At 38.7% G+C, this 14,224-nt stretch overlaps 1 protein-coding gene across 1 annotated transcript in view; it reads left to right on the top strand.

Moving 5' to 3' along the window:
• DNAH10 (dynein axonemal heavy chain 10) overlaps nt 1–14,224 on the top strand; it is a 53,487-nt gene that overhangs the window by 13,102 nt on the left and 26,161 nt on the right. The window contains exons 18-42 of the mRNA XM_065646647.1: nt 188–344; nt 1,300–1,776; nt 2,223–2,381; nt 2,719–2,835; nt 2,908–3,010; nt 3,238–3,416; nt 4,094–4,305; nt 4,624–4,780; nt 5,207–5,440; nt 5,538–5,660; nt 6,334–6,567; nt 7,093–7,316; nt 7,833–8,102; nt 8,198–8,381; nt 8,673–8,807; nt 9,218–9,370; nt 9,922–10,110; nt 10,220–10,366; nt 11,223–11,414; nt 11,584–11,702; nt 11,871–12,029; nt 12,337–12,472; nt 12,601–12,723; nt 13,241–13,375; nt 13,693–13,909. Coding sequence (XP_065502719.1) covers nt 188–344; nt 1,300–1,776; nt 2,223–2,381; nt 2,719–2,835; nt 2,908–3,010; nt 3,238–3,416; nt 4,094–4,305; nt 4,624–4,780; nt 5,207–5,440; nt 5,538–5,660; nt 6,334–6,567; nt 7,093–7,316; nt 7,833–8,102; nt 8,198–8,381; nt 8,673–8,807; nt 9,218–9,370; nt 9,922–10,110; nt 10,220–10,366; nt 11,223–11,414; nt 11,584–11,702; nt 11,871–12,029; nt 12,337–12,472; nt 12,601–12,723; nt 13,241–13,375; nt 13,693–13,909 — 4,535 coding nt within the window. The remainder of the gene's footprint in view (nt 1–187; nt 345–1,299; nt 1,777–2,222; nt 2,382–2,718; nt 2,836–2,907; nt 3,011–3,237; nt 3,417–4,093; nt 4,306–4,623; nt 4,781–5,206; nt 5,441–5,537; nt 5,661–6,333; nt 6,568–7,092; nt 7,317–7,832; nt 8,103–8,197; nt 8,382–8,672; nt 8,808–9,217; nt 9,371–9,921; nt 10,111–10,219; nt 10,367–11,222; nt 11,415–11,583; nt 11,703–11,870; nt 12,030–12,336; nt 12,473–12,600; nt 12,724–13,240; nt 13,376–13,692; nt 13,910–14,224) is intronic.

Below are 14,224 nucleotides of genomic sequence, written 5' to 3'. Positions count from 1 at the left end.
ATTAAATCAGTATTAGCAGGACAAATTTTCTCTGATACACATCAGTGAAATTGGTGGTAACTGACTTCAGGCAGGTTTGCTTACGTATCTAAGCACATACCTGATAATTGCAGTTGCTCTTGGGCATTTCTATGGAGGGCAGCACCTAATTATTATGATCTTTTATGTGATTTTTTTCCTTTTCCAGGAATTTGCAGGCTTTTAATGCAGCTGTTCTTGCAAATGTGCCATTGTTCCAAGCAGAAGCTATTTTATCTGCTCCTGAGTTAATCTTGCAACCTAATGCCAGTGAGATTGACAAAATGACTGCACAGTGTATCCGAGACTGTGTTGAGGTCACAAAGGTGATTTTTGATAGAGATTTACTCGTTACCGTTATGTCTGGGCAAGCATAAATGTCAAATGGAAGATTCATATTGCTTTATCTTGAAATCAAAATAGCCAGTACATTGTTCTAATTTTACAGACTGTCCTAATTTTACAAACTGATGACAAAGGGAAAAGATTGCCATAAAGCTTCATGCAGTTTTTACTCGGGCAAAATTATTTGTTGCTTTTCAGCAGTTCTGCCGGTGTAAGGACATGATTTGGTTCTGTAAATCAACATACATCAGAAGGACATACGTTTGAGATTGCACTGCAGGTGTTGCTTTCTGATGTATGAATAAACTGGTGGAATAAGGAATGCAAGTAGCCTTCTCTATATTATGGCTCTCCTCAAAAAGCAGCAGAAAAACTCTTCAGGAAATGCTGGGAGAAGGGCATCTAGGACACATCTAGGACAGCGGGTTTACAGCAGATGAAATATGTAGTTTGCTGGCAAAGGTTTAGCAATATGTCCCTGCATAAGTATGTTCACATTGAACTGCTTTCCAGCAAAGAAGCCAGATCTTGTGGCTGTATTCCCACGTTGTGCTGATGGAGAAATGATTCTAGATGTCACCTGAAATGAACAAATTTAGATTAAGTGTGCTTCCTATGCTCAGATTTGCTGGTTTGCTCCACTGCTGCATCCAGCCTTTTTCATCTAATACCTGTTTCTCTGTGTCATGCTATATTGTTGCTCAGTGAATTTTAAAAGCAGACTGAGTAATGCATGGAAAGGTTTTGTTAGGATGAAATCATCTCTTCTCTCAAGTTTATAGGAAAATATAATTTCTTTTCTTGCTGTCAGAAGAAAAAAAAGATTGGAGAAATCATTCACATCACCTACAGAGTCTCCTAAATAATGATGAATTATTTTACTAAAATGGCTCTTTACAAAGTAACAGTTTTTTAATCCTGTCTTGAAAACTCTAGCATTTTGTACGATGGATGCATGGTACGTGTATTGAATGCCCTCCTCAGCGTGTCATGGAAGATGAAGTTATCACTTTCAGCTTTTACAATGACGTCTCCCAGAACCCTCAAATCATTGAACAGGCTGTTCTCGTCACTCAGAATGTCCACAAACTCCTGGCTTCTCTCAGCAAGTATTTGAACCAGTGGAAGAGGTACTACCTGCTGTGGAAATTAGACAAAGACGCAGTCATGGAGAAGTTAGCTGCAGAAAAGCCTGCTTGTGTCACTTTTGATGAGGAGTTGCAGTTCTATATAAAGGTAGCTCAAGAAGTGACTCAACAGCCCTTGATTAAAGATGAGCAATGTGTCAGGCTTCAGCTGGCTCCTTTAGCCTGCACACTGCAGGAGAATGCTAGAGGCTGGGTGACTGCACTTGGAAAGTTGCTTAATCAGTCTGCAAGAGAGGAACTCTTCAGGCTTCAGGAGGAAATTCAGGTAGGCGTTTTGAGCTCCTGTTGTATAATGTAGCTGGCACTGAGTAGTAGGTGATGATCTGAACCACTCTTCAAACTGGTCGAAACTGTCTGGTGTATTCTGGTGTGTCGTGTTAGGAAGTGAGCGGTTCCTCTCTGTGAAACAGGAGAGTGTAGTAATGTGAAAACCCAGAATGTTCTCACTCCTGTACTGGTGAAAGGTTCACACTGATAACTCTGAAGTTCCCTTTAAATTGCTGCCTAAAACTTCTATTTTGTTGTAGCGAAAGCATCCCTTCTGTACTGCAGTTTACTTTTTGTTGATTTTGTTTGTGTATGTGTGTTATCTTTATCACATAGACTAAAAGTGAATATGCATGTTATTTACTTGTATTTTGTGTTTGACTAATAATTCTATCTAATTGCTTTGTCAGTGTTGCTTCTGGAAATTATTTTTACTTTTTACAGAGCTTGTCACAGATTCTTAAGAGACCTCCAGATTCCCTGGAAGATCTGAGAATTGTCCTTGGCACAATCGAGGAGATCAGAGCCATGTCCTTCAAGGTGGAAATGAAATATTTAGATATCTGGGAGAGATACCGAACTCTTGCAATGTACAATCTTCCAGTAAGTGCATGTTATGCCTTGTCTCATAAAACATTTCAGATTCAAGCTAGGGGCACAAATACCTCATGTGTGAATGAGTAAACGTTTTCCTTTTAAGACGTTTTGTGGAATCGCAGTATTGTTGAGGTTAGAAGCGATGTCTGGTGTTTGTCTAGTCCAAACCTCCATCTTGAAATGGTATTTCCACTTTAAAGTGGACATATTGTGTCTGTTTAAATCTGATTCAGATCACTTCAATGCTGGTTTTGTGTTTTGCAAATCTATAATGTGAGCATATATACCTTTCTTTCTTGTGACTAATTATTTCTTGTGAGAGATGTTACTTGCTTTGTTTTAGGTGGCTAAAGAAGAGCAAGAGATGGCTGACAAGATTAAGGAAAAATGGGAGACTCTCTTCTTGGAAGCATTAGAAGTTGATCACAGCCTTGGAGGCATGAAAAGCAAATTCATAAAGGTAATTTTTGTAATTAATACTGAAAAAAATTAGAAATTGAAAGGAAAATAATTTAAACATTGTTCTCTTTAGATTACAAAGCAACAAATCGAGGACTACAGCAAAGAGATAGAAGATTTCTTCCATAAATTCATGTCTGAGGGTCCTGGTGCTGTTGGGGAAGATCTTGATAAAGGTAAATTGATTAATGTGTGCAAAGTGATGTCTTAAAAATAAGACAAGTCTTCAAATTTCATGTAAAACAAGAAAATTGTGCTTACCTTATTAACATACAAACCGATCAACCGGGAACTTGACATTTTTTTGTACTGCAACTGCTACAGACTGTATGCAAATGCTGTCTTATTTATTCCTTGTGATCTGTGGGATCATTTATCTAGAAAAATCCCTCTTCTTTCCCAGGGCTGGAGCTCATGGCCATTTTTGAAAAAGAAGTGGAAAAACTGGAAAAAACTCGCCAGGAACTGGGCGGTATTGAGAAACTTTTTGACTTGCCGGCTACCCTGTACCCTGACTTAATAAAAGCACAGAATGATATGAAAGCTCTAAAGCAGATCTATGAAATTTATGAATTACAAAAAGTAAGTATTACCCTGCGTGTACACAGACACACGTATTCATGCACAGACATACAGAGAAGGTGCAGGAGAGAAGAGGAAGCTACATTTTTCTCTGGTTACTATCAGCTCTTGTTCTAAGACTTTGCATGAAATAAGCTGTGACCTGTAATTGGTTATCACCATGGAGTGATTTTAATGGTGTGAGTACAGGACTAGCAATGCCTCCACCGTGGACCAAACACATGCTCTTACCAAACAGGACCAGACGTCCCTTCCCCCTAACAATTATTGGGCGTCATTTTACTGAACAAGTCTCCTGATCATTTCAGTGGAACTACTTTTGGTTATAGCATGTGTACAGGTGACAATGAGTATCTCAGGCTTTAACTGATCTTAACTATTTGTAATAGATTTTATTTTTCCAAAATTAAAATGTCCTTTAAAGTATGCTCTTAAGGATGCTTTTCCTGTTCTCCGTATTTCCTTTAGATTATTTCTTATACAGCTGGTTGTGTTTGGCTATGAATCTGTCTTGGACATGAGCTTGTCTCTTCCTCTGCTTGTAAAATAATACAATTACATCAGTGTCCTGACTACGGTCTCTAGTTCCTACTGTACTGGAAAGATACTTTTTTTGGTCAGAATTAAAAGGAAATATTCTTTTTTTTTTATTTTCATCCTGATGACCATGTTCCCAGGCAGCTAAAAAGGAATGGTCTCAGACACTCTGGATAAACCTCAATGTCCAGGTTCTTCAGGACGGAATTGAAGGATTTCTTAAAGCCCTTCGAAAGCTGCCCAAACAAGTACGCAGTATGCCAGTAGCCTTTCACCTGGAAGCAAAAATGAAGGCGTTTCGAGACTCCATTCCTTTGTTGCTTGATTTGAAAAATGAAGCTTTAAGAGAAAGGTTTGCTTTGATTTATTTAAATCCATTTCTATACTATATATGAAGATGTTGTCTGTTTTGTTAGAACTTTTAATTTCAGTAATTTGGGTTATGCCGTGTCCTGCAGCTTGCAACTTCACTTTCTGCTTAATGAACTTGTGTAATAGCATGCAAGGTGACTATGATGACTAGGATGCTTTATGTATCCAAAACACTGGTTCTTGTTTAAACAGTAGAGTCCTAAACATGGTTTCATTATTATATATTAAATTACAGTTGTTTTCATTTTTACTGTGTCATGGGGGTTAGTAGGATAGTTGCTGTATCAATTTAAAACAGGCATTGGCAAGAACTTATGGAGAGAACAGGAACAAGATTTGAAATGACAACAGAAACTTTCACTTTGGAGAACATGTTCGCTATGGAGCTTCACAGACACTCGGATGTTATCAGTGAAATAGTTGGAAATGCTGTTAAGGAAATTAACATTGAGAAGGTAATGTAAAAAACCATAATAAAACTAATAAGGTACATGTGATGACAGTCTGTTTTATTTGAGATTTTTACATTGGCACGACAGCAAGTTCAGCCATCTCCAGGAGCTGCCATGATGTGACTGATGGCAACCAAGATCAGTAGCTCTGTTATTGAGCTATAACATGGCACAGAATCGTGTCTTGGCTTTGGCAGCAGGGTATTGGATTTCTGTTGTTACAAAAAGCAGGTTTAGCCTATGAAAAGGGATCCAAAGAAGAATCCATTCAGTTGCTATCGTGATGTTTTGAAACAGACCCTTCATATAATCCAGAGTGAGAAAATCTGTGCAAAAATTTTGCTGAATTAATGTTTCATTTTTATGCTAAGATTATAGTTCTCTAGTTTTTGAAGTCTAACACGTGCACCTTTCTATGCTCACATGCAGAGCGTGAAGGAAATAACAGAAACATGGGAACAGCTGAAATTCACTGTACAAACGTACTTCAAAGGCACTGTGCAGCGAGGCTTTATTCTGGGATCTGTAGATGAAATTTTAGATACTCTTGATGACAACAATGTCAATCTTCAGAGTATTTTGGGCAGTCGATTCGTGGGTCCTTTCCGTTCAACTGTTTACTGCTGGGAAAAAACTCTGTCATTGATTGGGGAAGTAATTGAGGTAGGTGGGAAAGTGCTGGACTAAATAATGTTTATTATTTATAATCAGGGGTTTTGAATGTATTTTTATTTCTTTGATGGCAACATTTGTGTCTTAGATCTGGATGGTGGTTCAGAGAAAGTGGATGTATCTGGAGAGCATCTTTATTGGTGGAGATATCAGAACACAGCTTCCAGAGGAAGCCAAAGTATTTGACAGCATAGACAGGATGTTTAAAGAGGCAAGTAACTGACTTGACTTGTGATCAGCATAATTATTTACTGCATTTTGCTTTCAGTTTCCTAGTTAGCTGTAGTCTGCTGTGTCATTTGTAACACTTAAGAATGGAATGTTACAATGAATTGAATATGAGCTTGGGGAACCCAGGAATTTGGTGTTTTGCTTCACATCTGTTATATACAGACGTCCTGATTTAGCGAAGCTGGGCAGAGGCGTGATCCTTGACTGGCGGTACTGGGCAGGCAGATCCCCTTTTCTTTCTTTGGGTACATCTTCTTACCTTTACCATGACAATAAGAAGCTTAGATGTATTTCTATAGATTGAGGACCTACATCCATGCTAAAAATGCTTTGCTGGTATAATGCCACTGTTCCCATACTGAACACATGCTCCCACTATCAATCTGGCTTACTTTTCTTTTTCCCATCTGCAAAATTGAGATAGGACTGTGATTCTGAAATGCTGTGTTTATCCTTCACTTGAAGTACCACTATATATAGGAGTAGTCAGGTATGTGCTTATGCACTGCAGCAATAGGAAACCATATTTAAAACTCTAATTCACTTCTGTAAGAACCTGTACTGCTCGTGCTACTTATCTGCTTTGTCACTAATTAAATATAATTTAGTATTACTGTTCAGTATTTTCTAAACTTTCTTTTCTCCCTATGTAGATAATGGATGAAACTGTAAAAGACCCAACAATAAAAAAGTGCTGTGGAGCCCCAAATCGTCTATCAGACTTCCGTCACATAAATGACGTGCTGGAGAAATGTCAGAAAAGCTTGAATGATTATTTGGATTCCAAGCGAAATGCTTTCCCAAGATTTTTCTTTATATCTGATGAGGAGTTGCTTAGTATCCTTGGCAGCACTAACCCCCTTTGTGTCCAGGAACACATGATAAAGGTACAGTGTCTGGCTTTCCACAGTGCCTAGTGCTTTCAGGTGCTTTAAAAAGTTTAACAGACTATACTGCACATGCTGTTAAGGGTGCGCTAATACGTATCGCATACAAAGAGCATCCTGGTCACATATTGAAGCAGCTTCTGAATGACCAAATCAAACCTGACCAATAGTCTCTCCTGGCTCTCATACTTGCCAGTAGCAGTTATGGTAGAGGAACTTTGGTAGAAGAACATTCAAGATACACCAGAATGATCAATCATTAAAGAGCCTTCCTGTAGCTCCTGATGGATCTTTATTTTCTAGAAAAGAATCAATGTAATTTGGGTCAGATGATCTACTTGTTTACTCTGCAGTTGGGCTGCAGAGCTATATCAGCATTTGTATTTGATTACTTGGGAGTCAGATCCATTTCAATTTAGAGTCCATGGAAATTTTCTTTCAAGATTAAATGAGGGCTAGACCCATTTACATCTTTGAAGCTTTGTTTCTAAAACGCCAGTGAATTTCTCTGTTGGTGCCTTTCAGATGTATGATAACATAGCCTCCCTGAGGTTTGAGGATGGTGAAAAAGATGAGAAAATCGCAACAGCCATGATTTCAGCTGAGGGGGAGGTGATGGAGTTCCGGCAGGCTGTAGCTGCAAAAGGCAGAGTGGAGAGCTGGATGACAGCAGTGCTGGAAGAAATGAGACGAACAAACAGACTCCTTACTAAGGAAGCTATTTTTCGATACTGTGAAGACAGAAGCAGGTGAAACAACCAGTGTCCAGGATAACACAAATACCTTATGTGTTATTATGAGCCTGTAGCAATATAGAAAAATAAAGACTTAATTTTTTAATTTTTACACAATTTGGTGGGTATTTCTGTATGTGGAGGGATAGGAATACATGAGTATGCAGTATTTTAACTGAACAGAAAATACTGTGTTATCTATTGTATTTAATTTCTTAAGTCTGGAGTTTTTGTTTTCAGTGTTGTGTGCACAGCATGTTTATCTCACTATGAATTCCACTTGGCAATCTTTATACATGGAACAGGTAGCTTTTCTGTTGGAGTATTTCCCAGGCTTTTGAAATACTACAGTACACCTTGATAGAATTCTGTACATCTTTGTAAAGTTTGGCTCATGTTGTAGTTGTTGCAGTAATAAGACGAACTTTTTTTTCTTTCTTTTTTATTTTTCCCTGTCCTGATTAATTAGAATAAACAGTTATTTAGGATAAACGGTAACTCGGACTCCTCCCCTATACGTATTTCTTATAGGGTTGATTGGATGTTACTCTACCAAGGCATGATGGTGCTGGCTGCTAATCAGGTGTGGTGGACTTGGGAAGTAGAGGATGTCTTTCGGAAAGTAAAGCAGGGAGAAAAACAGGCAATGAAACTTTATGCTAAAAAAATGCATAAGCAAATCGATGAACTGGTTACCCGCATTACAATGCCTTTGAGCAAAAACGACAGGAAAAAATACAACACTGTTCTCATTATTGATGTTCATGCCAGAGACATTGTTGATACATTCGTAAGAGACAGGTAAACACCCCCCCGGCAACCTATTGAGAAAAAACCAAATGCATAAATTGTATTTCCATCCTTTTACCTCATGTGAGCAAGTCTCTCTTGTTTAGCATCCTGCACGCTCAGGAGTTCGAATGGGAAAGCCAGCTGCGTTTTTACTGGGACCGGGAGCCAGACGAGCTGAATGTGCGACAGTGCACAGGCACATTTTCGTATGGTTATGAATATATGGGTTTGAACGGACGTCTTGTGATCACCCCACTTACAGATCGTATTTATCTTACACTCACACAGGTATGTGTTCAAGGAGATTTTTACTAACAAGCCCTTTAAAAATACACTTCTAGCAATCACATAATTGTTTTATTGCCACTTCCTGTTATCTCCTAGATGCCAATGTGAATGCTAATATGTTTGAAGTCAGTTGTGATATTCTTCTAACCTGATTGCCTCAAAGATAATGCCAAATGCATTCACAGATAAAATTTAAGGCTTTTTGTACCCAAGCATTCATTTGTGAATTTGCTACCAATCTAATATAAATGTAATCCAAGCTTTGCTTTGCTTTTTGATCTGTCTCCAAAGGCTTTATCAATGTTTTTGGGAGGAGCACCAGCAGGGCCAGCAGGTACAGGGAAAACAGAAACAACCAAGGATCTGGCCAAAGCGCTGGGCTTGCTGTGTGTAGTGACAAACTGCGGAGAAGGCATGGATTTCAAAGTAAGGGTTAAAGATCTGCGTTCTCTGATAAAGTGCCAGTTATTGCTCTTTTTCAGTGCCCAGGATAAGGACATATTCTGAATTTCTGCATAAGTACCTCCCTTAGAGATACCATGTTGATTGATAATGAAATATAATAAAAAATGTCTATTTTTAATAAATTCCCGAAGGAATTCCAGGTGCTTTTAAGCAGGGGAGTGATGAATAGATATGTGTTTAAGTTCTTCACAGGCAACCTGCGCTTGGCAAGTAGTTACTGCAAGACCTTATGACAGATTGCTAGCTCCCACATATATATATATCCAGAAGTTTTACCCAGTCATTCAGAGTTTTAGCATGCTCCAAGGTTTGTTGGCACTTAATGTTTTATATATTCATTGCTGAGAAGTTTTTCTTGTTGCTCTTATTAGGCAATTGGTAAAATTTTCTCTGGCCTCGCCCAGTGTGGAGCATGGGGATGCTTTGATGAATTCAATCGTATCGATGCTTCTGTGCTTTCCGTCATTTCTTCTCAGATTCAGTGTATTCGAAATGCTTTAATGAATCACTTGAAAAAGTTTCAGGTAAACATTAAAAGAAGAGTAATTGCGAGGACCGATCTTGTTTTTGAGGCTAAGATTCAGGGTTAGACCCTGTCATTAGATCAAAGGGCTGCTGCTTTTGTAATTCATTTGTGCTGAACATTTCAAATTCCAGAGTATGTACTCTTAGTTTCAGAGATGTTAAATCTTTCCTGATTTCCTAATCCTTTGCTAGGTTCTTCCTTTGTGAAGTGGGATAAAAGTAAGCTAAATAGGATAATAGTAAATAAATGGGATAATAGTATAGTGGTAATGAGGGAGAGTAACTTGATGTGGATTGTGAGGCCTTATTTGCTGATGTTTATTGGAATTCAAAACTCTCAGACTGAAAGTCTGATTGAGAACTGTGAAATGTCTTGATGTTTATATCCAAGATACAAACAGTGAGATGAATGTATCTGAATGACTATCTAAAGCTACGTGTTTTAACATGTCCTGAGTCGGTGCCCCAGTATTCCTGTTTTTTCCTTTGAGCAAATAGTACTGTTTCAATTCCAAATACACATTGTTCTAACATCCTCTTATGCCTTTAGTTTGAAGGACAAGAAATTAGCCTTGATAGCCGTATGGGCATTTTTATTACGATGAATCCTGGTTATGCTGGCCGGACTGAGCTCCCTGAGTCTGTAAAAGCTTTGTTCAGGCCTGTGGTTGTTATTGTACCAGATCTTCAGCAAATCTGTGAAATCATGCTCTTTTCTGAAGGATTCCTTATGGCAAAGGTAAGAAAATTTTCTTGCTACCCATACCCATGTACACACCCCTGTATGCATGACCAGCGTTCGGTTGTGACTTACACATTTGCGATTCTCTAACTTAAATCTCAAACAGATGCTTGCCAAAAAGATGACAGTGCTATACCGGCTGGCAAGGGAACAGCTTTCTAAACAACATCATTATGATTTTGGACTGCGGGCCCTTAAGTCAGTGTTGGTGATGGCTGGAGAACTGAAAAGAGGATCAGCAGACCTCAGTGAGGTACATTTGCTACTTAGTTACCCTGGGCAGATCATCTTTTTCATTAGCAAGAGGATGTATTTACACATCCGCTGTAGTTGGTCTGGGTTGGTCTTATTATTTCATTTTGTTCTTACTGAGTTTCATCATGTCCTCTGCCAGAAAGTTACCATTGGAACTCAGGTCAAAGTAGGGAAACCTATAGAAAATTAGGTACTTTACTTCTTAAGTCCTAGATGCAAATAGCCAGATGAATGTCTCTAAATGAATACAAAAGCTGTTTTTTTGAACAGTGAGTGCTCCAGTCATGCCATTGTTAATCGTGTAGCTCAAGTAGTACAGTAAACTTATAAATAGAAGTTTTTCAATACTGCATTGCTTTTTATGGCTTTCTTTTACACCTATTTTTTATTCCTATATGTATGATTGTGATACCCAGTTGCCTAGGGAAATTCTTATTCAAATTTCTTCTTAAAAACTTGGAGGCAGCTAAAGGAAACTCCTATAAAGTTATGTACAGATGCACATTACAGGTTGACAGGAAGTTGGAGTCTAAACGATGCTCTCAAGGGGACTAGAGAACTTGGATATGTTCATAAAACCATTGGTTATTTTAACATCAAATCAGGGAAGCTGTAGTGTGGGCCACTCCAGCCATCTGGCATTTGGTTAATATGGTAGAAAAAGGCAGTGTATCATTCTTAGCTATTGGTCTGCTTAATTCTTAGAAAATAAGCTTTGTTTCCACTAGTAACTGATGCCAAGAAAACATTCTCAAAGTAATCAGGCAACAATTTTTAGTGATGTTTGAAGTTACTACATATTAGATAATTGGTTGGCTCTTTGGTAAAGATTGGTTCTGCTATGTTTTGTCTAGGAAGTTGTACTGATGAGAGCTCTACGAGATATGAATCTTCCTAAATTTGTGTTTGAAGATGTACCTCTCTTCCTTGGCTTAATCTCCGACCTGTTTCCTGGCCTGGACTGCCCTCGGGTCCGCTACCCTGACTTTAATGATGCTGTAGAACAAGTGCTGGAAGAAGAGGGTTATATTATTTTACCAGTCCAGGTATAAAATATGTTAATTGCTTGAGTTTTTGTTGTAAACATTAGGCTGGATATGCATTGCTGCACTCTGGAGTGGATCCAGGAAACCTTAGCTGATACAAACCAGCTGCTGATCTTGTCCATAGATGAATTATGGACAGCAGTCTATTGAATAAATATTTATTTTTCAGGTGGATAAAGTAGTTCAGATGTATGAGACAATGTTAACTCGTCACACTACAATGGTGGTTGGACCTACTGGAGGTGGGAAGTCAGTTGTCATTAACGCTTTGTGCCGTGCCCAAAACAAGTGCGTATAGAATTTGATACATGGAGATCAGGTTGTAAAATGGCATAGACTGCATTATTTAGCCCTGTGTAGTCATGATAGGATCAATAGCTGACCGTAATATTTTCTTGGGTTAACATGAGATGGTATTGTGTCATATCAATATTGCTTTTCTTGCCATTTCTTTAGGTTGGGATTACTGACAAAGCTTTACACACTGAACCCTAAAGCTATGAGTGTGATTGAGCTTTATGGGATCCTTGACCCTACCACACGAGACTGGACAGATGGAGTCCTGTCAAACATTTTTCGGGATATCAACAGGCCTACTGACAGGAAAGAGCGAAGGTAGACAGCTAGAAATCATTGTGATGATTTTTAGATACTAAGTTTTACATATTTTTTTTAACATTTAACATACTGCACTATCTTTTTAAAAAAAAGCTAAATAAATAGAAAGTGTCTAGAGGTCTTTCTGTCTCCTGTGAGTTTCTAGCCTCAGTGAGGTGGATGGAAACTACGCAAGTATAAAAAATGAATGGGAGGCTTCGAAACACCTGGACTGATATTGACACCATTGATGGCATATCTGAATTCTGAAATATGTTAGTAAAATCAGCAATTAGCCAGTGCGCTTTGGCTCCTGTATCCACAGGTACATTCTCTTTGATGGAGATGTGGATGCTCTCTGGGTTGAAAACATGAATTCTGTCATGGATGACAACAAGTTATTGACCCTGGCAAATGGGGAGCGGATTAGACTTCAGTCACACTGTGCTTTGTTGTTTGAGGTAAGTGATGGTGGTACCGCTTAATACATGGGAAGGGTTAGATACAATGTGTCTACAAAGCCTGAAAAGCAGTTACTGTGGCTGTTCTTTGTTTAAATGTATGATTATCTTGTATTATTATTTTATAGGTTGGTGACTTACAGTATGCATCTCCTGCCACGGTATCCCGCTGTGGAATGGTCTTTGTAGATCCTAAAAATCTGAAATATAAGCCCTACTGGCAGAAGTGGGTCCAAGGAAGAGGAAATGAGGTGGGAATTTCTGCACTTGTTCAGAGAGTATCTGTATTAAATACTCAACTGTAGACAGCTGTAAAAAAACAACTTTGTAACGGCAGGCTGATTTTCAGAGAAGTCTAATCACTAGGCCTCCAGCAGAGGGCAAAAGAGAGTTCCCTGCTTTTCTGACTACAGATTGTTTCTGAGAAGTGAAGAACCAGGAAATCACTTTACCTGATCTCCAGAGAGTTAACAGCGAAGTTGCTTAGGTCCCTGTTTCTTACGTTTAGATAGAAAACTCAAGTCCACAGGGAGTTCAGTAAGACAGCTTAGTTGCTACCATCTGATGAATGCAGATCCTCACCTGCTGAAAACCCGGTCCATACAACAGTGTCACATTTCTCCATGTGACTGTACCCTGTCTTGGGTAGAAATGATTCCTGCAAGAACAATCACACTTGGCCCGCCAGATATTGATGGGAAGCTCTGCTGTCAAAAATCGTCTTTCCATGGTTCCGTGTGCTGAATTATTGTCCTTTTCGGTCCTCAGCAAGAGAGAAAAGAATTGGATCGTCTCTTTCAAAAATATGTGCCCTACCTTATTGATATGATTGTAGAGGGAATTGTGAACGGCATACATACAGGAAGGCTGAAGACCATTGTTCCTCAAACAGATTTAAATATGGTAAGGAGTAAAGAATAAGGGTTGAAAATGTTTATGTAAAAAGAGAAATGGAATGATGGAGAGAGTAAAAACCTCCCAAAGAAAGCACAGGAGTAAAGTCTGTTCTGAAATGTCAGTTTGTTAGTGATGAGCACCAAGAGATAAAAGAAACAGTCAGTTCCTAACAACGTTCTTCTACTGTCATTAATTACACGTATCAGTAGATAGACCTGTAAGGACAAAAGATCAGCAAACACTCAAACAGCTGAAAACATGTTAAGAATTTTCATGCATCTAAATGGCAATTCTGTTTACAGTTTTGTCTTGTTTTGCAACAGGTGGTGCAGTTGACTGCAATGCTGGAAGCTACAGTTGTGGCACAATTTGATGATCCTGAAGTTCTGGAGTGTTTTTTTTTGGAAGCTTTATATTCCTCCTTAGGTGCTGGCCTTCTCGATGCTGGGAGAATTAAATTTGATGAACATGTTAAACGTATTTCCTGCATGTCTACTGTTACCGATGAGAACGTCATGGCTAAGCCAGGGGAGCTGCCAGGTAAGATTTTGTAACAATTTAGTCTGAATCCCATTGATTATATTAGAAAAGTGTTAGTTTCCATCACAGACAGAATCAGAGAGTCACAGAATCACAGAATGTTCCATGAAGGCAGAACATCATTCTTCGTCATCATTCTTCCTTCCAGGTAGCTATCCTGGCTGCAAAATACGGTCTTTGAAGGACTATCACTGAAAATCACGTAGAGGTATTGATGCTAGATGACTCTCAGCTGCTGTTCTATCCTCACAGAACAGTACTTTTCTATGCCAAGCAAAGAGATAAGTAGTGAAAGCAAAAATAAAACATAAAAGG

The sequence above is a fragment of the Caloenas nicobarica genome, chromosome 16 (genome assembly GCF_036013445.1).
Source record: "Caloenas nicobarica isolate bCalNic1 chromosome 16, bCalNic1.hap1, whole genome shotgun sequence".
NCBI classification, from domain to species: domain Eukaryota; kingdom Metazoa; phylum Chordata; class Aves; order Columbiformes; family Columbidae; genus Caloenas; species Caloenas nicobarica.
The sequence above is the reverse complement of the archived record's forward strand: the minus strand, read 5'-3'. Positions and strand labels throughout refer to the sequence as shown.